At 46.9% G+C, this 26,457-nt stretch overlaps 1 protein-coding gene across 10 annotated transcripts in view; it reads right to left on the bottom strand.

The window, feature by feature from the left end:
* map7d3 (MAP7 domain containing 3) overlaps window positions 1-26,457 on the bottom strand; it is a 131,149-nt gene that overhangs the window by 30,506 nt on the left and 74,186 nt on the right. For all 10 annotated transcript variants that reach the window (XM_070882908.1, XM_070882907.1, XM_070882909.1 and 7 more), the window contains 2 exons: window positions 15,230-15,495; window positions 406-517 (listed from right to left, as the gene is read on the bottom strand). In XM_070882908.1, coding sequence (XP_070739009.1) covers window positions 406-517; window positions 15,230-15,495 — 378 coding nt within the window. The remainder of the gene's footprint in view (window positions 1-405; window positions 518-15,229; window positions 15,496-26,457) is intronic.

Genomic DNA, 26,457 nt, shown 5'->3' with positions numbered 1-26,457 from the left:
AGAAAACATAGCACAGGAGGCTGCCATTCAGCCCATCGCCCTGTGCCAATACTAGCTCTTCAACTGGACCTATCTACTCGAATCCCCTTTCCCCACATCCTTTCAAATACTTATCAAGTCCTCTTTAACAGGCGAGAGTCAGCCTTCCCAACCACTGGGGCAAAACATTCCACATTCTAATCAGTCTGAATTCTTTGCTTCTAACTTCCCCCTTCATTCAAGATTTCATTTCCAGCTGTTCCCTGTAGCCTGGTATACAAATCTAAAACTAAATGGCTGAAATAAAAATTCCAGTTGCCTGACTGCATGGTTTGAATCTAAAACACCAGCTTTGCCTCTGCAAGTGAGCCTGCATTTACAAATAAACGCCTGTTTGAGTGAGCCGCAGGGTGCGGTGCCACCTACTTCTCAGCTTCTTCTAACAGCAGTCTCTCCTGTTCCTCACGCTCCTTCTGCTCACGTGCAAGACGCCGGTTCTCAGCCAAGATTTTAGCAGCTTCTTCAGCAGATGTGGTCCCTGCAATAGTGTTAATAATAAGCTAGAGTACCGACAACAAGTGAAGTGAATTACAAGTTGTAAATAAAATATTAGTAAGCACTGAGTGAGCTTAATGTGTTTTGTGCGAATAATACAAACTATTAACTTCAAGGTGAAGCTTCTTTCCATAATGCTTTTAAAAAATATATTTTTTGGCTTTTTACACAAGAAGTGACTTTGCAACAGTAAAACTCTGCTGTGGAAAAGTTTACTTTTATTGCAATTCAAGCTTAAATACAATGCTTCTGACAAACAACCGTTCAATCTTGGAACGGCATTTATAGCAATCTCAACGGAAACGGCACAGTATGTTTGGAATGCTGTGAATCTTCGGCTCACATTTTTTTGAAAACCATTCCATCCCACCAGTTGGTAATCTTATACATCGGTGGGATGTACAGACTGTAATGTTGTGGGTATCCATTCAGTGCACAAATGCTCCATTTGTTTTCGCAATTGCTAATCCCTGGATAGGGAGGTTGGAACATACACGTTTCACTCTTGCCTCCTAGGCTGGGATGAAATAAAAGTCGCTTCTCTGACGGCCGCCAGTTACTTTTTTTATTCGTTCATGGGATGTGGGCGTCACTGGCAAGGCCGACATTTATTACACATCCCTAATTGCCCTCGAGAAGGTGGTGAGCCCTCAGCTCTGTTCTGGGTGCCCAGGAATTTGGCATTAGGTTTCTGACCTTGCAGAGATGGTTCGTGTGGCAGACAGTTTGTAAGGAAGGATAGCATAGTGGTTATGTTACTGGACTAATGATCCAGAGACATGGGTTCAACTCCCACCACGGGCAGCTGGGGAATTTAAATTCAGTGAATTAAATAAATCTGGAATAACTACTTTTATTTATATAGCGCGTTTAACATAGTAAAGCATCCCAAGGCGCTTCACAGCAGTGTCACAAGACAAAACAGATAAATTTGACCGAGTCACAAAAGAAAAAATGAAGGCAGATGGATCAAAAGCTTGTTTAAAGAGGGAGGTTTTAAGGAGCGTCTTAAAAGAGGAGAGAGGTGGAGAGAGGTGGAGAGGTTTAGGGAGGGTGTTCCAGAGCTTTGGGCCCAAACAGCTGAAGGCACGGCCACCGATGGTTGAGCAGTTATAATGAGGGATGTTCAAGAAGTGCAGAATTTGAGGAGCCAGTATCAGTAATGGTGACCACGAAACTACCGGATTGTCGTAAAAACCCACCTGTTTCACGAATGTCCTTTAGTGAAGAAAATCTGCCGTCCTTACCCCGTCTGGCCGATATGTGACTTGAGACCCACAGCTTATGGTTCATTCTTGACTGCCCTCTGAAATGGCCTAGCAAGCCACTCAAGGGCTATTAGGGATGGGCAATACTGCTGGTGTTGCCAGCGATGCTCACATCCCGTGAACAATTAAAAATAAAATGGAATCACAGTGATGCTTTGCCGCACTTTGGATTAAAGTTGACTACTGGACCGGGGGGGGGCGCTTTACACTCAGAGTGGACTGTCTGTTGACACAAGGTGCAATGGTCAGTTATTTTACCAACAACCTTCACACCAATGACCACACAGAAAGAAAACCTTTCAAAAAGTACTGGGGCAGAAGGAAGGAAAGGGGGACAGAAAAAGTATGAGATCTCTCAGTGCAAGAGGTTGGTATTCAACCCACTGCGGTCACCTACTCAAACGGTGGGAGAGATGAGAATATTTTTTACGCAGTGAGTTATTGTGATCGGGAACGCGCTGCCTGAAAGGGCGGTGGGAGCAGATTCAATAGTGACTTTCAAATGGGAATTGGATAAATACTGGAAGGGGAATAATTTTCAGGGCTGTGGGGAAAAAGCAGGGAGTGGGACTGATTAAGAGAGCTCTTTCACAGAGCGGCACAGGCTCGATGGGCCGAATGGCCTCCTTCCATGGTGTATGACTCTATACTCTCAAAATATATTTCCAATAGAGGGAGGGGGCTAAGCAGCACCTGACGAGGTAAGCTCGCTGAGTTAACACACACAATATTGTGCCTTAAAGCCATGGTTCCTAGCCCGTTAGCCGATCGTGTCATCATGTGTTTACAGATAGATTTACATCTCGTTTGTGGACTATGATCAACTGAAGAATTAAAGCCAAAAATAATTTTAATCTTTTAAGTAAATGTGTGGAAGATAAAGCAAGCAGCACGGCGGCTTTTGGTTTTCGTGTAAAATATAATAAACTGGGATTTTTGGCAAAACTTGCTTTGTTCATTCCTGGGATGTGGGCATTGCTGGCATTTATTGCTTGCACCTAATTGCCCTTGAGAAGATGGTGGTGAGCCGCCTTCTTGAACCGCTGCAGTCCGTGTGGTGAAGGTGCTCCCACAGCGAGGAAGGGAGTTCCAGGATTGTGACCCAGCGACGATGAAGGAACGGCCGATATATTTCCAAGTTAGGATGGTGTGTGGCTTGGAGGGGAACATGGAGGTGGTGGTGTTCCCATGCACCTGCTGCCCTTGTCCTTCCAGGTGGTAGAGGTTGCTGGTTTGGGAGGTGCTGGTGAAGCAGCCTTGGTGAGTTGCTGCAGTGCATCTTGTAGATGGTACACACTGCAGCCACGGTGCGCCGGTGGTGGAGGGAGTGAATGTTGAAGGTGGTGGATGGGGTGCCGATCAAGCGGCTGCTTTGTCCTGGATGGTGTCGAGCTTCTTGAGTGTTGTTGGAGCTGCACTCATCCAGGCAAGTGGAGAGTATTCCATCACCCTCCTGACTTGTGCCTTGTAGATGGTGGAAAGGCTTTAGGGAGTCAGGTGGTGAGACACTCACCGCAGAATACCCAGCCTCTGACCTGCCCTTGTTGTCACAGTATTTATGTGACTGGTCCAGTTAAGTTTCTGGTCAATGGTGATCCCCAGGATGTTGATGGTGGGGGATTCGGCGATGGTAATGCCGTTGAATGCCAAGGGGAGGTGGTTAGACTCTCTCTTGTTGGAGATGGTCATTGCCTGGCACTTGTGTGGCATGAATGTTACTTGCCACTTATCAGACCAAACCTGAATGTTGTCCAGGTCTTGCTGCATGCGGGCATGGACTGCTTCATTATCTGAGGAGTTGTGAATGGAACTGAACACTGTGCAGTCATCAGCGAACATCCCCACTTCTGACCTTATGATGGAGGGAAGGTCATTGATGAAGCAGCTGAAGATGGTTGGGCCAAGGACACTGCCCTGGCTTAGAAATGCACAGGTTTTAACCAGAATCAGAAAGGTGGACAAAAGTTGAGCAAAAAAAGACATCACACAAATAGACATTATAGTTTGATAGCATATCAATTCAGATGTATTCATTGTGTGTTATTTTATTTTGAACGCTAGGGTTTTGACTGGGAAAAGACCCTCTGGGGGATGATGACGGCAGTGAAAGGTGGATTGCACAGCACAGCCTAGCCTGTGCTATACACAGCCAAACAGAGCAGACCTAATAAAGTAATGAGCTTAACAAAACCATACACTTCCTGCAGCTAGTTCTCATCTTCCTTTTCTGTGTCAGCTTAAACGATGTAAAAGCTGGTTCAGGAAAGTCTGAGGAGGTGCTCATTGCTGCTGGTCCCGAGCAGGCTCAGCAAGTGCAGAACTCATTGCTCACAGCCGCTCCAGCCTGTCAACAGCCTAATGCTGTCCAGTGGAAGGTCTAAAAATATAATGTGGGGCCTTACGCAGCTTCATCTCCAACCTCGTGTAACTGACACTCTGGCAACTGAAACTGCAGCAATCCGAAAGGACAGGTCTCTCCATCAGCAGCCACTGCGCTTTACAATTTGATTTTAATGTTTTTTGGCATGTCCAGTATTTTCTAAAAGATTTGATTTTTTCCTTTATTAAACCTTCAGCTGAGAGCTTTACAGTGAGGCTGAAACTTCGAGGTTTACCATTTCAATACAAGAAAGCTGTTTGACCCATTAGGCTGCTCCTGCTGTACAGTCTGCCCCAGCAAGGATATTATCCCAATTTGATCTCTGGAGGAAAGTTCTTTATAAATACTGAAACAGCGATTTACTTGTAAAACACAAGAACGTAACAGGAGCAGGAGTTGGCCATTCGGCCCCTCGAGCCTGCTCCGCCATTCAATAAGATCATGGCTGATCTGATCCTGGCCTCAACTCCACTTCCCTGCCCGCTCCCCATAACCCTCGACTCCCTTGTCGCTCAAAAATCTGTCTATCACCACCTTAAATATATTCAATGACCCAGCCTCCACAGCTCTCTGAGGTACAGAATTCCAAAGATTCATGACTCGGAGAAGAAATTCCTCCTCAATTCTGTGTTAAATGGGCAGCCCCTTATTCTGAGACACTGTTCCCTAGTTCTAGATTCCCCCACGAGGGGAAACATCCTCTCTGCATCTACCCTCTCACGCCCTCTCAGAATTATTGGCCCAAGTTTCCACACGATAAAAAACGGGTGCCCCTCCGAGCTGGGCGCCCGTTTTTCGCGCCTAAAACGGTGCCTAAAATTAAAATCGCGATTCTGGAGCATTCTGCAGCTCCTTGTCTGTTTGGCGCGGCGCCCAGGGGGGCGGAGCCTACACTCGCGCCGATTTTGTAAGTGGGAGGGGGCGGGTACTATTTAAATTAGTTTTTTTCCTGCCGGCAACGCTGCGCGTGCGCGTTGGAGCGTTCGCGCATGCTCAGTGTGAAAAAAACATTGGCACTCGGCCATTTTTGTAGTTCTTTGTAGCGGTTTAATTTTTGAACATTTTTAAAATAAAAGCACATTAGCACTTGCAGCCTTCTCACTGTCTCCTCCTCCCCCCCCCCCGCGCAAAGAACGGGCGCCTCCTCTCCCCTCCGCAGGAAGAACGGGCGCCTCCCCCCCACCCCGGCGGGAAGAACGGGCGCCTCCTCCCCCCCCCCCCCCGCGGGAAAGAACGGGCGCCTCCTTCCCCCCGCCCCCCGCGGGAAGAACAGGCGCCTCAGGCTGACTGCAGCATTCTCTGTGCCTGAAGCACTTTCACACAGGTAGGAAGATGGTTTATTTAATCTTTTCTTTGCTTATAAATGTTTATTCAGGTTGGATTTATTTGTATAATATTTGTAGAAGTATAAATAAGGATTTATTGTAGAATTTAATGACTTCCCTTTCCCCCCTCCCCCACCTCGTTCTGGACGCCTAATTTGTAACCTGCGCCTGATTTTTTAATGTGTAGAACAGGTTTTTTCAGTTCTACAAAAATCTTCACTTGCTCCATTCTAACTTAGTTTGGAGTACGTTTTCACTGTGGAAACTTTGAAATCAGGCGTCAGTGGCCGGACACGCCCCCTTTTGAAGAAAAAACTCTGTTCCAAAGTAGAACTGTTCTACCTGACTAGAACTGCAGAAAAGAAAATGTGGAGAATTGCGATTTCTAAGATAGTCCGTTCTCCACCAGTTGCTCCTAAAAATCAGGCGCAAATCATGTGGAAACTTGGGCCCTATCTGTTTCAATAAGATCACTCCCCCATTCTTCTAAACTCCAAGGAGTAGAGGCCCAATTTTCACTCACCTGAGCCCTCCCCCGCCACCCGAAACTAATTAGTGAGGGAAAAGGTTCAGGTGAGCGGAAATTTAAAAAGTCAAAGAATAAGGAGAAGGCAATAGAGCAGGGTAGCACTGGGGGAAATGAAAACCAGAGCGTGCCAGGAAGGAACAGAATGTATAAACATAAAGGTGAATCAGAAAGTGGGGTCAATGCAGGAAAAAAAAGGTAAAAAAACAAATTTAAAAGCTCTTTATCTGAATGCACGCAGCATTCATAACAAAATAGATGAGTTGACGGCACAAATAGATACAAATGGGTATGATCTGATAGCCATTACAGAGACATGGTTGCAAGGTGACCAGGACTGGGAACTAAATATTCAGGGGGTATTTGACAATTCGGAAGGACAGACTGAAAGGAAAAGGAGTTGGGGTAGCACTGTTAATAAAGGTTGGGATCTGTGTGTTACTGAGAATTGATATTGGCTCAGAAGATCAAGATGTTGAAACAGTTTGGATGGAGATAAGGAATAATAAGGGAAAAAAGTCACTGGTGAGCATAGTCTATAGGCCCCCTAATCGTAGCTACACTGTTGGACGGAGCATAAAAGAAGAAATAATGGAGGCTTGTAAAAAGGGAACAGCAATAATCATGGGCCATTTTAACCTTCATATTGATTGGACAAAGCAAATTGGCCAGAGTAGCCTTGAGGAGTTCATAGTGTATCCGGGATAGTTTCCTTGAACAGTATGTTGCACAACCAACCAGGGAGCAGGCTATCTTAGACCTGGTATTGTGTAATGAGACAGGATTAATAAATTATCTCCTAGTAAAGGATCCTCTAACATGGTTGAATTTCAAATTTAGTTGGAGGGCGAGAAAGTTGGATCTCAAACCAGGGTCCTAAGCTTAAATAAAAGTGACTACAAAAGTATGAAGGCAGAGTTGGCTAAAGTGGACTTGGAAAATAGATTAAAGTATGGGACGGTTGATGAGCAATGACAGACATTTAAGGAAATATTTCATAACTCGCAACAAAAATATATCCCTATGAAAAGGATAGACTAAGAGAAGGGATAACCATCCGTGGCTAACTAAGGAAATAAGGGATAGTATCAAATTAAAAACAAGGGCATACAATTCAGCCAAGACTAGTGGGAGGCCAGAAGATTGGGAAACTTTTAAAAACCAGCAAAGAACAAAAAAATAATACAGGGGGAAGATAGATGATGAAAGTAAACTAGCACGAAATATAAAAACAGATGGTAAGAGTTTCTACAGGTACATAAAAAGGAAAAGAGTGGCTAAAGTAAATGTTAGTCCCCTAGAGGATGAGACTGGGGAATTAATAATGAGGAACAGGGAATTGGCAGAGACTTTGAATAAATATTTTGTATCCGTCTTCATGGCAACGGGACCAATATCCTCGCGGGGAGTTTTGCTAGTGCTGTTGGGGAGAGTTTAAACTAGCTTGGCAGGGGGATGGGAACCTGAGAACAAATTCAAAAGGGAAGGAAGTAAAGCAGAAATTGGATAGCAAGAATCAAGAAAGCAAATCTGTAAGACAGAAGAAACAGGGCTTATTATTTAGCAAGGAGGTCTTCCTGTGCTGAATGGTATATACTTTAATGCAAGGAGTATAGCAAATAAGGCGGATGAGCTAAGAGTACAGGTAGACACTTGGAGTACGACATTATAGCTATTACAGAAACATGGCTGAAAGAGGGGCAGGTTTGGCAGATCAATATTCCTGGCTACAGGATTTTTAGACGAGATGGAGAGGGGGGTAAAAAGGGGAGGGGGGGGGTGGGTGGGTTGCGGTACTGATTGAAGAAACTATTACAGCGGTGAGGAGGGATGATATATCAGAGGGATCAAATGAGGCCATATGGGTCGAATTGAAAAATAAAAAAGGGGTGATCACACTGCTGCACGTGTATTATAGACCCCCAAACAGTAGGAGGGAGACAGAGGAACAAATATGTAGGCAAATTGCTGCGAAGTCCAAAAACCATAGGGTAGTAATAGTAGGGGATTTTAACTATCCAAATATTGATTGGGACAAATTTAGTGTGAAGGCTATAGAGGGTGCGGAATTCTTGAAATGCAATCAAGAGAACTTTTTTTTTTAGTCAGTATGTAGCAAACCCAACACGAGAGGGGGTGGTCTTGGATTTAGTTTTGGGGAATGAAGCTGGGCAGGTTGAAGGGGTATTAGTGGGAGAGCACTTGGGTGCCAGTGACCATAATTCAGTCAGATTCAAGTTGGTTATGGATAAGGACAAGAATAGGCCTGGAATAAAAGTTCCGAATTAGGGAAAAGCTAATTTTGCTAAGTTAAGGAGTGATTTGGCCATGCTGGACTGGAAAGAGCTACTTGTGGGTAAATCAGTGTCGGAATAGTGGGAGGCATTCAAGGAGGAGATCCGGAAGGCTCAGGCTAAACACATGCCCTTAAAGAAAAAGGCTGGGAAAAATAATTCTAGAGTCCCCTGGATGTCTAGGGACTTACAGGGGAGGATTAAGAATATACCAACGTATAAATACTTCAGAATCTTGAGGAATATAGAAAGTTAAGAGGCAAAATTAAAAAGATATTAGGAATGCTAAGAGAGAGTACGGGAAACTTTTGGCCAGTAAAATTAAGGAAAACCCCCAAGATGTTCTATAAATATATTAAGAGTAAGAGGATAACTAAAGAAAGGGTAGGGCCTATTAGAGACCATCTTTGTGTGGAGGAAGAAGATGTTGGTAGGGTTCTTAAATACTTTGCATCTGTTTTCAGAGGAAAGGGGCAATGCAGATACTGCTATAAAGGAGGAGTGTGATATTCTGGATGAAATAAACATAGTGAGAGAGGAGGTATTAAGGGATTTAGCAGCTTTGAAAGTAGTTAAGTCCCCAGGCCCAGATGAAATGTATCCCATGCTGTTGAACGAAGTAAAAGAGGAAATAGCAGAGGCCTTGACTATCATTTTCCAGTCCTCTTTGGATCTGGGCATGGTGCCGGAGGATTGGAGGTAATGCAGTACCCTTGTTTAAGAAGGGAAAAAGGGATAGGCCGAGTAATTACAGGACTGTCAGCCTAACCTCAGTGCTGGGAAAATTATTGGAAAAAATCCTGAAAGACAGGATAAATCTGCATTTGGAAAGACAAGGATTAATTAGGGACAATCAGCACGGATTTGTTAAGGGAAGATCGTATTTGACTAACCTGATTTAATTTTTTGAGGAGGTAACTAAGAGGGTTGATGAGGGTAGTGCATACGATGTAGTATATATGGACTTTAGCAAGGCTTTTGATAAGGTCCCACATGGTAGACGGGTCACGAAGGTTAAAGCCCATGGGATACAGGGCAAAGAGGCAAGTTGGATCCAACATTGGCTTAGAGGTAGGAAGCAAAGGGTAATGATTGATGGATGTTTTTGTGACTGGAAAGATGTTTCCAGTGGGGTTCCGCAGGGCTCAGTACTGGGTCCCTTGCTTTTTGTGGTATATATCAACGATTTAGATTTGAATATAGGGAGTATGATTAAGAAGTTTGCAGATGACACTAAAATTGGCTGTGTGGTTGATAATGAAGAGGAAAGTCATGGGCTGCAGGAGGATATCAATCTACTGGTCAGGTGGGCAGAGCAGTGGCAAATGGAATTTAATTCAGAAAAGTGTGCACTTTGGGAGGGCTAATAAAGAAAGTGCATACACATTAGGTGGTAGGCCACTTAATAATGTAGGTGAACTGTGGAGTGCTTGTCCACAGATCCCTGAAAGTAGCAGGCCAGGTGGATAAGGTGGTTAAGGCGGCATACGGAATGCTTGCATTTATTGGCCGAGGCATAGAATATAAGAGCAGGGAGGTTATGCTTAAATTGTATAATACTTTGGTTAGGCCACAGCTGGAGTACTGCATGCAGTTCTGGTCGCCGTATTATAGGAAAGATGTGATTGCACTAGCGTGGATGCAGAGGAGATTTACTAGGATGCTGTCTGGAATGGAGAATCTTAGTTATGAGGACAGATTGGATAGGCTGGGTTTGTTCTCATTGGAACAGAGGAGGTTGAGATGTACAAAATTGAGGTGTACAAAATACTGAGGGATCTAGACATAGTGGATAGTAAGGGTCTATTTCCATTGGTGGAGGGGTCTGTTAAGCAGGGGCATAGTTTTACGGTGGTTGGTGGAAGGTTTAGAGGGGATTTGAGGGGGGCTTCTTTACGCAGAGGGTGGTGGGGATCTCGAACTCGCTGCCTGCAAGAGTGGTGAATGCAGAAACCCTCACCACTTTTAAGAGATAGTTGGATGGGCACTTAAAGTGCAGTAACCTGCGGGGTTACGGACCTAGAGCTGGTAATTGGGATTAGACTGGATGACCTTTTGTTGGACGGCACAGATATAATGGTAAGTACTGCAGGGAATAGAATACGGCCAGGGTGATCTCCTGGACTAGTGTTGATCGCCTGGATGGGTCGGAGAGGAATTTTCCCAGATTTTCTCTCCCTAAATTGGCCTGTGTTTTTAATCTGGTTTTAGCCTCTCCCAGGAGATCACATGGCTCCGGTTGGGGTGGAGTGTAGAATGTTTCAGTATAAGGGGTGTTGCAGTATGCGAGGCAGACTGGTTGGGCTGGGTGCTCTTTGCCTTTCCGTCATTGTTCAACCTTCAGGGCTGCTGATCGAGGGCCGTGTGGCTCTTTGTCGGCTGGCACGGATACGATGGGCCGAAATGGCCTCCTTCTGCGCTGTAAATTTCTATGTTTCTATGTTCCTAAGACACTAAAAACATCCCAATAGTGGATAATCAAGGGGCTATAAGGAGGGAGGAACTTAATACAATCTCCATCACTAAAGTAGTAGTACTCGGTAAAATAATGGGACTAAAGGCAGACAACTCCCCCGGACCTGATGGCTTACATACTGGTGTCCTAAAAGAAGTGGCTGCAGAAATAATGGATAATTGGTTGTAATCTACCAAAATTCCCTGGATTCGAGGGAGGTTCCAGTTGATTGGAAAACCGCAAATGTAACACCCCTATTTAAAAAAGGGAGACAGAAAGTAGGAAACTATAGACCAGTTAGCCTAACATGAGTTGTTGGAAAATGCTGGAGTCCATTATTAAGGAAGCAGGACATTTGGAAAAGCATAATTCAATCAAGTAAATGTAGCATGGTTTTAAGAAAGGAAAATCGTGTTTGACAAATTTACTGGAGCTCTTTGATGTAACGTGCAGGGTGGATAAGGGGGAACCAGTGGATGTGGTGTATTTGGATTTCCAGAAGGCATTCGACAAGGTGCCACATAAAAGGTTAGTGCACAAGATAAAAGTTCACGGGGTTGGGGGTAATATATTAGCATAGATAGAGGATTGTCTAACTAACAGAAAACAGAGTCTAGATAAACAGATCATTTTCGGGTTGGCAAACAGTAACTAGTGGGGTGCCGCAGGGATTGGTGCTGGGGCCTCAACTATTTACAATCTATATTGGATGAAGGCACCGAGTGTAATGTAGCCAAGTTTGCTGATGATACAAAGATGGGTGGGAAAGCAAATTGTGAGGAGGACACAAAAAATCTGCAAAGGGATATAGACAGGTTAAGTGACTGGGCAAAAATTTGGCAGATGGAGTATAATGTGGGAAAATGTGAGGTTATCCACTTTGGCAGAAAAAAATAGAAAAGCAAATTATACTTTAAATGGAGAAAAGTTGCAGAATGCTGCAGTACAGAGGGACCTGGGGTCCTTGTACATGAAACACAAAAAGTTACTATGCAAATACAGCAAGTAATCAGGAAGGCTGGCCTTTATTGCAAGGGGGATAGATTATAGAAGCAGAGAAGTCCTGCTACAACTGTACAGGGTATTGATGAGGCCACACCTGGAGTACTGCATACAGTTTTGGTCTCTGTATTTAAGGAGGGATATACTTGCATTGGAGGCCAGAGAAGGTTCACCAGGTTGATTCTGGAAATGAAGGGGTTGACTTATTTAGATAGGTTGAGTAGATTGGGCCTATACTCATTGGAGTTCAGAAGAATGAGGGGTGATCTTATTGAAACATAGATAATGAGGGGATTAGATAAGGTGGATGCCGAAAAGATATTTCCACGCACAGGGGAAACTAAAACTAGGGGGCATATTCTCAGAATAAGGGACGGCGATTTAAAACTGAAATGAAGAGGAATTTCTTCCGAGGGTTGTAAATCTATGGAATTCTCTGCCTCAGAGAGCTGTGGAGGCTGGATCTTTGAATATATTTAAGGTGGAGATCCAGATTTTTGAACGGTAAGGGAATAAAGGGTTATGCGGCGCGGGCAGGGAAGTGGAGCTGAGTCCATATCAGCCATGATCGTATTACATGGCGGAGCAGACTCGAGTGGTCAAATGGCCTACTCCTGCTCCTATTTCGTATGTTATGTTCAACTTTTCTTCATATGGCAACCCTTCATCTCAGGAATCAATCTCGTGAACCTTCTCCGAACTGCCTCCAATGCAAGTATATCCTTCGTTAAATAAAGAGACCAAAACTGTGCGCAGTACGCCAAGTGTGGTCTTACCAATGCTCTGTACAGTTGGAGCAGGACTTCCTTACTTCTTTCAAGTTAGTATACTGTGTTCGATGCTCACGATATGGTCTCTACATTAGAGACACCAAACGCAGATTGGGTGACTGCTTTCGAGAACACTTCCGTTCAGTTCGTAAGCGTGACCCCGAGCTTCTGGTTGCCTGGCAACTTTAATTCTCCACTCCACTCCCACTGTGATTTCTCCGTCCTCGGCCTCTTACACTGTTCCAATGGAAGCTCAACCTAAGCTCGAGGGACAGTACCTCATCATTCGAGAGACCGAATGGCCTACTCCTGCTCCTAAATTCTTGTTATGTTTTTATCTCAAAAATGTAACCAACTGGAAGGCCAAATTATTTATCCATCTGCACATATGGACTGTAACTCTGCCATTCCCTACGGACTATGACCACAGAAGGAAAGGATGTCTATGGAGCATTTCATCACCCTAGTCTACAACCATCCTCTTAACATTCAGGCTCCCATTTGCTGGGCTCCCACTGGAGCCCCTTTGCTAGGAGTCGGTCCCAACGACTTCAGTGTGGACCAATTCTTTTCACATCAGGTTTGCTCATTTCAAACCGCTGTACTCTGATGTTAAGTTCAAAGTCCTCATAAAATAGCCTGCTTACATCTACAATGTCTCTCATCATTTCAAAGACGAGGATGATTGTGTCGTTGGTCAAATTCAGCGCTTCGTAACTTGAATCTTAAGATTCAGAATTATCCTGGTCGCGAACCCTCCCTAATGCATCGATATTATTTTGCGAGCAGTGTGAAAATTCACTCCAAACGTGGCCCCATCACTGATCCACAGTAACTTGGGTTGAATGGAAACTCAGTGAAACATGAATAGTGACCACAAATTCTTTCCCATTGGTCTACCAACATGCATCATCTACTTCATTCCTTAGCCACCTGTTTAATTGGCCCACACCTCAAGGCTGTTCAGCTCCTGTTTATCAGTCACCTGGTTACATAACCTTTACAACGAGTTGTTCTCGGGATATGGGCGATGTGTCCGGAGAAGGTGGTGGGTCTGCTCCTTGAACCACTGCCGTCCTCGTGGCGATGGTGGCCCCACCATGACAGTAGGGAGGGATTCCAGGATACTGACAACGGCAATGAAGAATCAACAGTACATGTCCAAGTCAGAATGCTGTATTTCACCCACAGAAGCTGTGGTAGAGTGAGTCTGATGAAGGCACCATCACGACTGAATGTGCCATTGTTAACAGGGTTGAGGGGGATTTCAGACTGCAGCGATGCAAGACCCGAGGCTTTCTTTTCAAATGTTTTCTTAGCTGATCCTGGCTGCGTTTTCCTCTATACATTCTTAAATCGGCACCTCTCTTACGCATCCCCAGTTTCCTTTATCTCAACATTGGCGGCCGTGCCTTCAGCTCCCTGGGCCCCAAGCTCTGGAATTCCCTCCCTAAATCTCTCAGAAACATAGAAAATAGGTGCAGGAGCAGGCCGTTCGGCCCTTCGAGCCTGCACCACCATTCAATATGATCATGCAACTTCAGTACCCCTTTGCTGCTTTCTCTCCATACGCCTTGATCCCTTTAGCCGTAAGGGTCACATCTAACTCCCTTTTGAATATATCTAACAAACTGGCCTCAACAACTTTCTGTGGTGGTGAATTCCACTGGTTCACAATTCTGAGTGAAGAAGTTTCTCCTCAGCTCAGTCCTAAATGGCATACCCCTTATCCTTAGACTGAGACCCCTGGTTCTGGACTTCCCCAACATCGGGAACATTCTTCCTGCATCTAACCTGTCCAATCCCGTCAGAATTTTGTGTGTTTCTGTGAGATCCCCTCTCATTCTTCTAAATTCCAGTGAATATAAGCCTAGTCGATCCAGTCTTTCTTCATATGTCAGTCCTGCCATCCCGGGAATCAGTCTGGTGAACCTTCGCTGCACTCCCTCAATGGCAAGAATGTCCTTCCTCAAGATTAGGAGACCAAAACTGTACACAATATTCAAGGTGTGGTCTCACCAAGGCCCTGTACAACTGCAGTAAGATCTCCCTGCTCCTATACTCAAATCCCCTTGCTATGAAGGCCAACAAGCCATTTGCCTTCTTCACCGCCTGCAGGTCTCGTTGCACCTCCCCTTTTCCTAATCTGTCACCATTCAGATAATATTCTGCTTCCTGTTTTTGCCACCAAAGTGTATAACCACACATTTATCCACATTATACCGCATCTGCCATGCATTTGCCCACTCATCTAACCTGTCCAAGTCACCCTGCAGCCTCTTAGCATCCTCCTCACAGCTCATACCGCCACCCAGCTTATTGTCATCTGCAAACTTGGAGATATTACATTCAATTCCTTCGTCTCTCTCTCTCCCCCTTTAAGATGCTCCTTTAAGCCTACCTCTCTTGACCAAGCTTTTGGTCACCTGTCCGAATATCTCTATGTGGCTTGGTGTCCCATTTTGTCCGATTACGCTCCTGTGAAACACCCTGGGACATTTTGCTATGTTAAAGGTGCTATATAAATGCAAGTTGTTGGGAAATGGACCTTCTCAAGGGCAGTATGTGGTGATGCTCCAAGTCATATTCAAGAAGTGCAATTAAATATCGACAGAAACATGTTGTTGCTTCCTTTAAAGCCCGAACCCCTCAGTCCTCCTCTGATCAGGCCCTACCTGGTCTCTGCTCCGAATCTTTGGTTTTGGTAGACGCTGCTGCCGAGGGCTCCTTTTCCGACATTGGCACGATTTCGTGCTCCAGACCTGCAGCTTCCGCTTTCGACTTTGGCTTTCCCTCCTTCTCGTTTTTCTTTTTGGTCGCACTTATCCCAGTGGAAGCGAGTGGGAGTCGGTGGACGGGCAGAGGTTTATGGATGATCGTAGGGGATGGAGGGTGCTGCTTGAACGTGTTGGGAGAAGGAGGACGGTTCTTTGGACTCGATCTAACATTCAAATAAAATCACTGTTAAGATCCGAAATCTGCACGAAACATTTTCAGAAAATAGTGTCACCATTAAATCATAGAAAACACTCAATTTAACAACAGTAAGCAGCAGTTCTCAAAACTATTTAGCTGGGTTTATGTTCTTTTTTCTATTAAGGTATACAACACGTTCTTATCCCTAAATAACCAAAGCACCTCAACTACATGTTCCTTCCTAAAACGGAAAAGCTAAGCAGCGTCTATGAACATTCGGAGTTGCAATGGGTTGATCATAGCCCAGTTTGAACTGAATGAGAGTCGATGCATAGGAGATGTGGCACAGATTTAAGTGCAAACCTCCCTTGCGACTTTCAGTGCTGAGTATTAAGCGGTCAGTGCTCTAAATCCAAGTATAAATGGGTATGATCGGATAGCCATTACAGAGGCGTGGTCGCAAGCTGACCAAGGCTGGGAACTGAATATTATGGGGTATTTGACAATTCGGAAGGATAGACAGAAAGGAAAAGGAGATGGGGTAACTGTTAATAAAGGAGATCAGTGCAGTGGTGAGATATTGGCTCAGAAAATGAAGATGTAGAAGCAGTTTGGGTGAAGATAAGGAATAATAAGGGGAAAAAGTCGTTGGTGGGCGTAGTCTATAGGCCCCCTAACAGTAGTTACACCGTTGGACGGCGTATAAATCAAGAAATAATGGAGCGGCAATAATCATGGGCGATTTTAATCTTCATATTGATTGGCCAAAGCAAATTAGCCAAGGTAGCCAATTTGGTTTCCTTGAACAGTACGTTGTGGAGCCAACCAGGGAGCAGGCTATCTTAGATCTGGTACTGTGTAATGAGACAGGATTAATAAATGATCTCATAGTAAAGGATCCTCTAAGAAAGAGTGATCATAGCATGGTTGAATTTCAAATTCAATTAGAGGGTGAGCAAGTTGGGTCTCAAGCCAGTGTCCAAAGCTTAAATAAAGGCAATTACAAAGGTATGAAGGCAGAATTGGCTAAGTGGACTGGGAAAATAGATTAATGTACAAGACGGTTGATGAGCAGTGGCAGACATTTAAGGAGATATTTCATAACTCTCAACAAAAATATATTTCAGTGAGAAGGAAATACTTTTGAGAGAAGGGATAACCATCCGTGGCTAACTAAGGAAATAAGAGATGGTATCGAATTGAAAACAAGGGCATACAATGTTGCCAAGGCTAGTGGGAGGCCAGAGGATTGGGAAATGTTTAAAAACCAGCAAATTATGACAAAAAAAGAGAGAAGATGGATTGTGAGAGTAAACTAGCAAGAAATATAAAAACACATAGCAAGAGCTTCTACAGGTATATAAAAAGGAAGAGAGTAGCGAAAGTAAATATTGGTCCCTTAGAGGATGAGACTGGGGAATTAATAATGGGTCCTCGAGTCTCATCGCCGAGAGCATGCAGAAATCAAGCGCAGGCAGCGGAAGGAGCGTGCGGCAAACCAGTCCCACCCACCCTTTCCCTCAATGACCGTCTGTCCCACTTGTGACAGGGACTGTGGTTCTTATATTGGACTGTTCAGCCACCTAAGGACCCATTTTTAGAGTGGAAGCAAATCTTCCTCCATTCTGAGGGACTGCCTATGATGAATAATGGGGAACAGGGAAATGGCAGAGACTCTGAACAAATATTTTGTATCGGTCTTCACAGTAGAAGACACTAAAAACATCCCAATAATAGATAGCCAAAGTACTGTAGGGAGGGGCGAAGCTTAAAACAATCACTATCACTAAAGAAAAAGTACTCAGTAAAATAATGGGACTAAAGGTGGATAAGTCCCCTGGACCTGTTGACCTGCATCCTGGTGTCTTAAAAGAAGTGACTGCAGAGATAGTGGGTGCATTGGTTGTAATCTACCAAAATTCCCTGGATTCTGGAGCAGTCCCAGCAGATTGGAAAACTGCAAATGTAACGCCCCTATTTAAAAAAGGAGGGACACAGAAAGCAGGAAACTATAAGACCAGTTAGCCAAACATCTGTCGCTCGGAAAATGTGGAGTCCATTATTAAGGAAGCAGTAACAGAATATTTGGAAAATCAATTCAGTCAAGCAGAGTCAGCATGGTTTTATGAAAGGGAAATCATGTTTGACAGATTTGCTGGAGTTCTTTGAGGATGTAACGAGCAGGGTGGATATGGGAGAACCAGTGGATGTGGTGTATTTGGATTTCCAGAAGGCATTCGGTAAGGTGCCACATAAAAGGTTACTGCACAAGATAAGAGCACGCGGGATTGGGGGTAATATATTAGCATGGCTAGAGGATTGGCTAACTAACAGAAAACAGAGAGTTGGGATCAATGGGTCATTTTTGGTTTGGCAAACAATAACTAGTGGGGTGCTGCAGGGATCGGTGCTGGGGCCTCACCTATTTACAATTTATATTAATGACTTGGATGAAGGGACAGAGTGTAATGTAGCCAAGTTTGGTAATGATACAAAGATGGGTGGGATAGCAAGTTGTGAGAAGGACACAAAAAATCTGCAAAGGGATTTAGACAGGCTAAGTGAGTGGGCAAACATTTGGCAGATGGAGTATAATGTGGGAAAGTGTGAGGTTATCCATTTTGGCGGGAAAAATAAAACAAATTATTTAAATGTAGAGAAACTACATGATGCTACAGTACAGAGGGACCTGGGAGTCCTTGTGTGTGAAACACAAAAAGCTAGTAGACACCTCAAAGCATTGGAGAAATACCACAGCGCTGCCTCCGCAAGATCCTGCAAATCCACTGGGAGGATAGATGCACCAACGTCCGTGTTCTCGCTCAGGCCAACATCCCCAGTATCGAAGCACTGACCACACTTGATCAGCTCCGTTGGGCGGGCCACATTGTTCACAAGCCCGACACAAGACTCCCAAAGCAAACGCTTTACTCGGTACTCCTACATGGCAAGCGAGTCCCAGGTGGGCAGAGGAAACATTTCAAGGACACCCTCAACGCCTCCTTGATAAAGTGTAACATCCCCACCGGCACCTAGAAATCCCTGGCCTAAGACCGCCCGAAGTGGAGGAAGAGCATCCGGAAGGGCGTTGAGCACCTCGAGTCTCATCGCTGAGAGCATGAAGAAACCAAGCGCAGGCAGCGGAAGAAGCATGCGACAAATCAGATTCCCCACCCATCATTTCCCTCAACCACTGTCTGCTCCACCTGTGACGGAGACTGTAATTCCCGTATTGGACTGTACAGTCACCGAAGAACTCACTTTTAGAGTGGAAGCAAGTCTTCCTCAATTTCGAGGGACTGCCTATGATGGTGATGGCTATGTTAATTGAAGAGGAATCCCCACGGTTAAATTCAGCATGCTGGTAATGTGTTATAATGGGCCAGCTGCTCCCTGGCTTTCTCAAAGGTCAGGGTTTGCAGCTAGGCTCCGAGAGGGGAAGGAGTTGACTTTGAGGATGGTTGGCGTGAGAGGAGCAAGGCGGGTAAGCCGCGTCACAGAGGCCGAGCTGGACACCCTTATGCAGGGTGTAGAGGACGGGAGGAGACGGCTGTATCCTGACGTAGGGAGACCAAGTCGCCACGAATGCATGGAGGGAGATCACAGAGGTGGTCTCGGGCAACTCCATTTATCAGAGGACTCCCATGCAGTGCACGAAAAGATTCCACGCCATAATCCGTTTTGTGAAAGGGAGTACCTCTTCCAGCAACTGCTGACCTTGCATCTGCGAGCCCCTCCTTCAACATGCTCTTATTTCCCATCCTCACTGTTTAGTCACTCAAGTAGCATTTCATTGTTCACGCCACTATATGTGTGTGTGTGTTCTCGCAATGGAGGCTCCCTTTAATCTCTCACGTACAGCTGCATGTCAGGGACAAACACGTGCACTCATTTCTGTTGCATTATCACAGTGGTACTCACCAACCATGCTTTCTTTTGCAGACTAAACTGGCTCACAATAGAGCTGAGCAAAGGAGGACTGGTGGTGGCGAGGCAGACACGCAGGTCCTCACACCTCTGGAGGAGAGGGCGGAGGCGCTGGTCGACGGACATGGTGCGTTCCCTGTGGGCCAGGGTAGTGCTGACGCCAATGCGGTAAGTGAAGGCTCTGCTTTAAAGTGCTCTTTCTTTGAATGCGCCAGCGCCTACTGTTCCTTTCCTTCACGGAAGTCTGCTAGTTGCATCCTCCAGGCCTTCATCCCCCACCTCCCCCTCACGGCAGCCCTTCTCCCATCTCTGCTTGCAGATGACACACTCCTGTTGGCTCCGGTACTGGCGACGCTGATGTGGGCGACGCTGATGTGGGACGGGTAAGTGAGGCCATCCTTGAATGCGCTCTCTACTTGAATGCGCCAGCGTCTACTGTGCCTTTTCTTCTGGAAGTCTGCTAGTTGCAGGCTTCTATCAGCAGGCCGGGGCCATCAGAGGGAGCAGCGTGCGGCGGCATACCACAGCAGGAGGGCGACGGCTGCGAAGCCAGGTCGCTGATTGCAGTGTGGGCAGGCACAGCAGGAGGGGCGAAGGAGCGGAGAGAGTTTGTAGATGGAAGTGACTGGGGCCCAGGAGGGGAGAGTGTCTGGGGCCCAGAAGAGGAGAGGGCCCAGGGGCAGCACGGGCCAGCCCACACTGCGATATGTGTGTGTACTCGGTCCGTGCAGCAGAGCTGGTCTCCAATCATCTTGGGTAATCCTTGCCACTGGACCAAGACCTAGTTCTGTCAAGCCCGTGTGGTGGCTGGTGTGCAATGGTCACCACACATTAAAAAAATCCACCACAGGCATCTTCCATCCTTCAGGATGTAGTTCGGGATCTGTAATATTAGGTCCTTCATTGAAACACCTGTGAACTCATCCCTTTTTGGCGTGGAAGCAAGTCATCCTCGCTTCGAGGGACTGCCTACGATGATGAGTTGCAGGCTCCATGAGTCAATCCCCCACCTCCCCCTCACGGCTGCCCTTCTCCCATTTATGCTCGCAGATGGCAGACTGAGTGGCAGCACAGCCAGCGCAGTGGGGAGTGAGGAGAGACCACGCAGACCAGCTGGAGGCCTGCATCACACCCTTCTCGGCATGAGCCCTGAAATCTCGGGTCTCAGCAGTGAGGACATTGAAGATTCAAGCCCTGCTGCGAGCTCCACAGCACTCTGTCGTTTGGGGTTCCACTGAGGAGGATGAGGAAGACACCTAAATGGCACCAACGCATCACTGCTTCCACCCACACTTGCCAGCTCAGACACTAGGAATGCGCGGTGTGCTATAGATGAGGTGGTACAGGGGGGTCTGCACTGGGTGTTGCACAGGGGCCTAGTGGGCTGCACAATGGTGATGGGGCTAGGCAACCTCATGTGCCATCTCTCCTGGGGGAGGGACGAGTCTGCACTGAAGTTCTGCCGACGAGGACTCAGATGATGCCATCGATGTCGCGGCATACGAGCGAAGTGTGGAGGCCATGTATTCCCAGATGTTGGGGGCACTGACAAGGGTGTCAGAGAGGCTGTCGGAAGTGGTCAGGAGTCCGCCTCCTGCATAGTCGACAGCTCTGCACACACCATGGGGACCATCATTGCCAGTGTGCAGGCGATGGTGGACTCCAGAGTCACCGTGCGGATCCAGCTGTGATGCCGCAACCTGCAGGTGATGGGGCAGCTGCCATTACAGCACAGGCGCGAGGGAACGAGCGTAGCGGTGCTGGATTGGAGAGGATGGCCGCAGCCCTGGAAGCTCAGAATGCTCTTATGCCCTCTGGGCAAAAGGCCACGGAGCATCCAACCGCTGCCACGTCTGCTGGCTTTGTGACTCTGGCTGCTCTCCTGCAGTCTCAGCTGGATGCCCCCGACACCTCAGTGTTGCGTTTGCAGCTGGGTCCACCACGGGCCACCTTCCGGTGCCGTGCCACACCTGACCTAACCTCCCTCAGCTTGGTGCTGGTGGTAGTGTGCCTCCCCCGGGGAGTGACTCAGGCTCCTCAGACCAGGATCCTGATGTGCTCTCTCAGGATCACAATATTCCTGGCCCCCGACCTGCCACTCCGCCAGTGCCTCCACGCATGGCTTCAACCCAGCCAAGCAAAACTGCACCCTCCCAGGAGGGTGCTGGCCAGTCTGCACCCGGCCCTTCCAGGCCCAAAGATGTTCGAGGGCATCCGACAAGGACATCTGTAGGTATCACACAACAAGCACAGCAGCCTTCCCGGACCCACGATGCAGCCACAGGGGACACACAGGCGTAGTGTGGAAAAGGCATGCGTAAGGTGTTATAAAGAGATGCACAGGGATAAAACATGATTATTTGTAGTAGTTGATGGAAGTCTTTTCTGTTTGTTGTGTGTTTGCACTGATTTCATCATTTCATAAATCTTTATTTGTGGCACATATAGAAACATAGAAAATAGGCGCAGGAGTAGGCCATTCGGCCCTTCTAGCCTGCACCACCATTCAATGAGTTCATGGCTGAACATGCACTTCAGTACCCCATTCCTGCTTTCTCGCCATACCCCTTGATCCCCCTAGTAGTAAGGACTTCATCTAACTCCTTTTTGAATATATTTAGTGAATTGGCCTCAACAACTTTCTGTGGTAGAGAATTCCACAGGTTCACCACTCTCTGGGTGAAGAAGTTTCTCCTCATCTCGGTCCTAAATGGCTTACCCCTTATCCTTAGACTGTGACCCCTGGTTTTGGACTTCCCCAACATTGGGAACATTCTTTCTGCATCTAACCTGTCTGAACCCGTCATAATTTTAAACGTTTCTATGAGGTCCCCTCTCATTCTTCCGAACTCCAGTGAATACAAGCCCAGTTGATCCAGTCTTTCTTGATAGGTCAGTTCCGCCATCCCGGGAATCAGTCTGGTAAACCTTCGCTACACTCCCTCAATAGCAAGAATGTCCTTCCTCAGGTTAGGAGACCAAAACTGTACACAATACTCCAGGTGTGGCCTCACCAAGGCCCTATACAACTGTAGCAACACCTCCCTGCCCCTGTACTCAAATCCCCTCGCAATCAAGGCCAACATACCATTTGCTTTCTTAACCGCCTGCTGTATGTGCATGCCAACCTTCAGTGACTGATGTACCATGACACCCAGGTCTCGTTGCACCTCCCCTTTTCCTAATCTGTCACCATTCAGATAATAGTTTGTGTCTCTGTTTTTACCACCAAAGTGGATAACCTCACATTTATTCACATTATACTTCATCTGCCATGCATTTTCCCACTCACCTAACCTATCCAAGTCACTCTGCAGCCTCATAGCATCCTCCTCGCAGCTCACACTACCACCCAACTTAGTGTCATCCGCAAATTTGGAGATACTACATTTAATCCCCTCGTCTAAATCATTAATGTACAGTGTAAACAGCTGGGCCAGGTGTTTCATTTAGGAGCGGGCAATTCTGTGAAAGCACTCATTGGGATGGCCATGGAAAGTGGGAGCTGAAGAGTCATGTGTAGATCAGATTATGTGAATCGTGCGGCTATCAGACATGGCTGCACCTCCTTTGCAGGGTTGCGATGGCGGCGATCCTCCTCCTCCTGCGCCTCATCATCAGGTGATACTGCTGGCTCGACCTCCAGCGGCTGTCCCCTCATGAGGACCAGGTTGTGCAGCATGGAGACCCGTTGAGAAAAGTACTGCAAGCTGCCACCAGAGCAGTCCAGGCAATGGAAACTCTGCTTGAGGCTCCCAATGTAGTGCTCAATGATTCACCTGGTGCCTGAATGAGCATCGTTGTCGGCATGCTCTGCTGCTGTCCAGGGGTTCCGCAGTGGAGTGAGCAGCCAAAGTGGACAGGGGATATCCAAGCAGCCATCCACAATCCTGATTTGGGCCGGTGAAGAGGATGGACACACTGGTCTGGCACAGAATGAACGAATCATGGCTGCTGCCTGGGTACCTCGCATCACCTGCCAGGATCCGACACTGGTGGTCACACACGAGCTGCACATTGAGCGAGTGGAACCCCTTACGGTTGACAAAGATCTCGGGGTGATGTCGTGGCACCCTCAGCCCAACGTGTGTGTAGTCAATCGCACCCTGCACTCTCGGGAACCCTACAATGTGGGCAAATCCAGCCTGCCGCTTCACCTGCTTGCCCCTAGTCATCGGGAATGAGATGTAGTCCACTCGTCTCCTGAATAGTGCATCGTTAACCTGCCGGATGCAGCGGTGTGCAGAGAATTGAGAGATGCTGCCAATGTCTGCAGTGGCAGACTGGAAAGACTCCATCGCATAGAAGTTCAAAGTGATGGGAACCTTGGTCTCAATGGTCAGGGTAGGCCGGAGCCTTGTGCGAGGCTCCAGATCTTTCCGCAACACATTGCAGAGCTCCCTCAGTACCTCCTTTCTGAATCTCAGCCTTCGCAGGCAAGCTCATTACTGAGCTGGAGGAAAGGGAACGGAGGTCTGTAGACCCTTTGAGGGTAGGGCCTCCTTCCCCCAGCTGTGTTGGCCACATCCAATGGCAGCTGGATGATGGCCATCTCCCTGATCCTCCTCAAGGTCGGGTGCCTCTGCAGGCTCTTGCTGGCAAGGCTCCTGGCCCAGTATGTTGTGGGAGGGGTGTCAGCGTGCTGATCCTCCTCCTGACGCCATCTCCCTCCTGGACACCCTCTCGATGTGGCGGTCTGCGCATGTCTGCAGGTCCTTGTGGATGTTGGGCAGGACGGCTGCTGCCTCCCTTCCCGCTGCCTCTCTGCACGTTGATGACGGCGCTGCCTTCTCCTGCGTGCCACCCTGCGTCTTGCAAGGTGTACCACATATTCCCGTCAACACTGATCCCATTGTGCTTCAAGGCTGCACCCTGACAACCAGGCATCTGGGGCACAGAATGAGGCCTACAGGCCTCCACTAATTAGTGAGATCTGAAAGTCCTAAAAAATCTCACTAAAACTATCAACAGCATTCAGCAGGTTAAATCAAAGCAAAAAAGCAAAGAGTGGGAATCCTTGGTTTTCGTCCTCCAGCGGTGTCGCGTATCACGGCAAAGTGTACCGACCCAAAAAGCTGGCGGGGGCACTGTTCAAAATAACTCTCCCTTATTAATGCGTGTGGCGTGGCCGTGTAGCAGCGGTGCGCACCCTGATGACGTCATCGCGGCCAAAATCCCTTTACATAGAAATTTACAGCGCAGAAGGCCATTTCGGCCCATTGTGTCCGCGCCGGCCGACAAAGAGCCACACGGCCCTCGGTCAGCAGCCCTGAAGGTTACATCTAATCCTATGAACAATGAAGGAAAGGTAAAGAGCACCCAGCCCACCTCACCACAACTGCGATACCCCATGTATCGCAACATTTTACACTCCACCCCAACTAGAGCCATGCAATCTCTCCTGGGAGGGGCAATAAAAAAGTTAAAATCCCAGGCCAATTGGGTGAAAAAAATCTGGGAAAATTCCTCTCCGATCCATCCAGGTGATCGCAACTAGTCCAGATCATCACTCTGGCCGTATTCGATTCCCTGAAGTACTTACCATCGTATCTGCTCCAGCCAACAAGAGGTTATCTAATCTAACCCCACTTACCAGCTCTAGGTCCATAACCCTGCAGGTTACAGCACTTCAAATGCCCATCCAACCATCACTTAAATGTGATGAGGGTTTCTGCATCCACCATAGAAACATAGAAATTAGGTGCAGGCCATTCGGCCCTTCGAGCCTGCACCTCCATTCAATAAGATCATGGCTGATCATTCAACCTCAGTACCCCTTTCCTGCTTTCTCTCCATACCACTTGATCCCTTTGGCCGTAAGGGCCATATCTAACTACATTTTGAATATATCTAACGAACTGGCCTCAACAACTTTCTGCGGTAGAGAATTCCACAGGTTAACCACTCTCTGAAGAAGTTTCTCCTCATCTCGGTCCTAAATGGCTTACCCCTTATTCTTAGACTGTGACCCCTGGTTCTGGAATGCACCAGTAACGGGAGCACTCTTCCTGCCTCTAACCTGTCCAATCCCGTCAGAATTTTATATGTTTCTATGAGATCCCCTCTCACTCTTATAAACTCCAGTGGATACAAGCCCAGTTGATCCAGTCTCTCCTCATAGGTCAGTCCTGCTATCCTAGGAATCAATCTGGCGAACCTTCGCTGTACTCTCTCAATAGCAAGAACGTCCTTCCTCAGATTAGGGGAGCAAAACTGAATAATATTCCAGGTGAGGCCTCACCAAGGCCCTGTACAACTGCAGTAAGACCTCACTGTTCCTATATTCAAATCCCCTAGCTATGAAGGCCAACATGCCATTTGCCTTCTTCACCACCTGCTGTACCTGCATGCCAAACTTCAATGACTGATGAACCATGACACCCAGGTCTCGTTGCACCTCCCCTTTTCCTAATCTGTCACCATTCAAATATTCTGTCTTCCTGTTTTTGCCACCAAAGTGGATAACCTCACATTATACTGCATCTGCCATGCATTTGCCCACTCACCTAACCTGTCCAAGTCACCCTGCAGTCTCTTAGCATCCTCCTCACAGCTCACACCGCCACCCAGTTTAGTGTCATCTGCAAACTTGGGAGATATTGCTCTCAATTCCTTCATTTAAATCATTGATGTATATTGTAAAGAGCTGGGGTCCCAGCACTGAGCCCTGCGGCACTCCACTAGTCACTGCCTGCCATTCTGAAAAGGACCCGTTTATTCCGACTCTCTGCTTCCTGTCTGCCAACCAGTTCTCTATCCATGGTCAGTACATTACCCCCAATGCCATGTGCTTTAATTTTGCACACCAATCTCTTGTGTGGGACCTTGTCAAAAGCCTTTTGAAAGTCCAAGTGCACCACATCCACTGATTCTCCCTTGTGCACTCTGCTAGTCACATCCTCAAAAAATTCTAGAAGATTTGTCAAGCACGATTTCCCTTTCATAAATCCATGCTGACTTCCAGGCAGTGAGTTCCAGACCCCCAGAATGCTCTGCGTGAAGAAGCTTCACCTCAAATCCCCTCTAAACTTTCCATCAACAACCTTAAACCTATGCCCAC

Source organism: Pristiophorus japonicus, chromosome 6 (assembly GCF_044704955.1).
Source record: "Pristiophorus japonicus isolate sPriJap1 chromosome 6, sPriJap1.hap1, whole genome shotgun sequence".
In the NCBI taxonomy this organism is placed as follows: Eukaryota; Metazoa; Chordata; class Chondrichthyes; family Pristiophoridae; genus Pristiophorus; species Pristiophorus japonicus.
The sequence above is the reverse complement of the archived record's forward strand: the minus strand, read 5'-3'. Positions and strand labels throughout refer to the sequence as shown.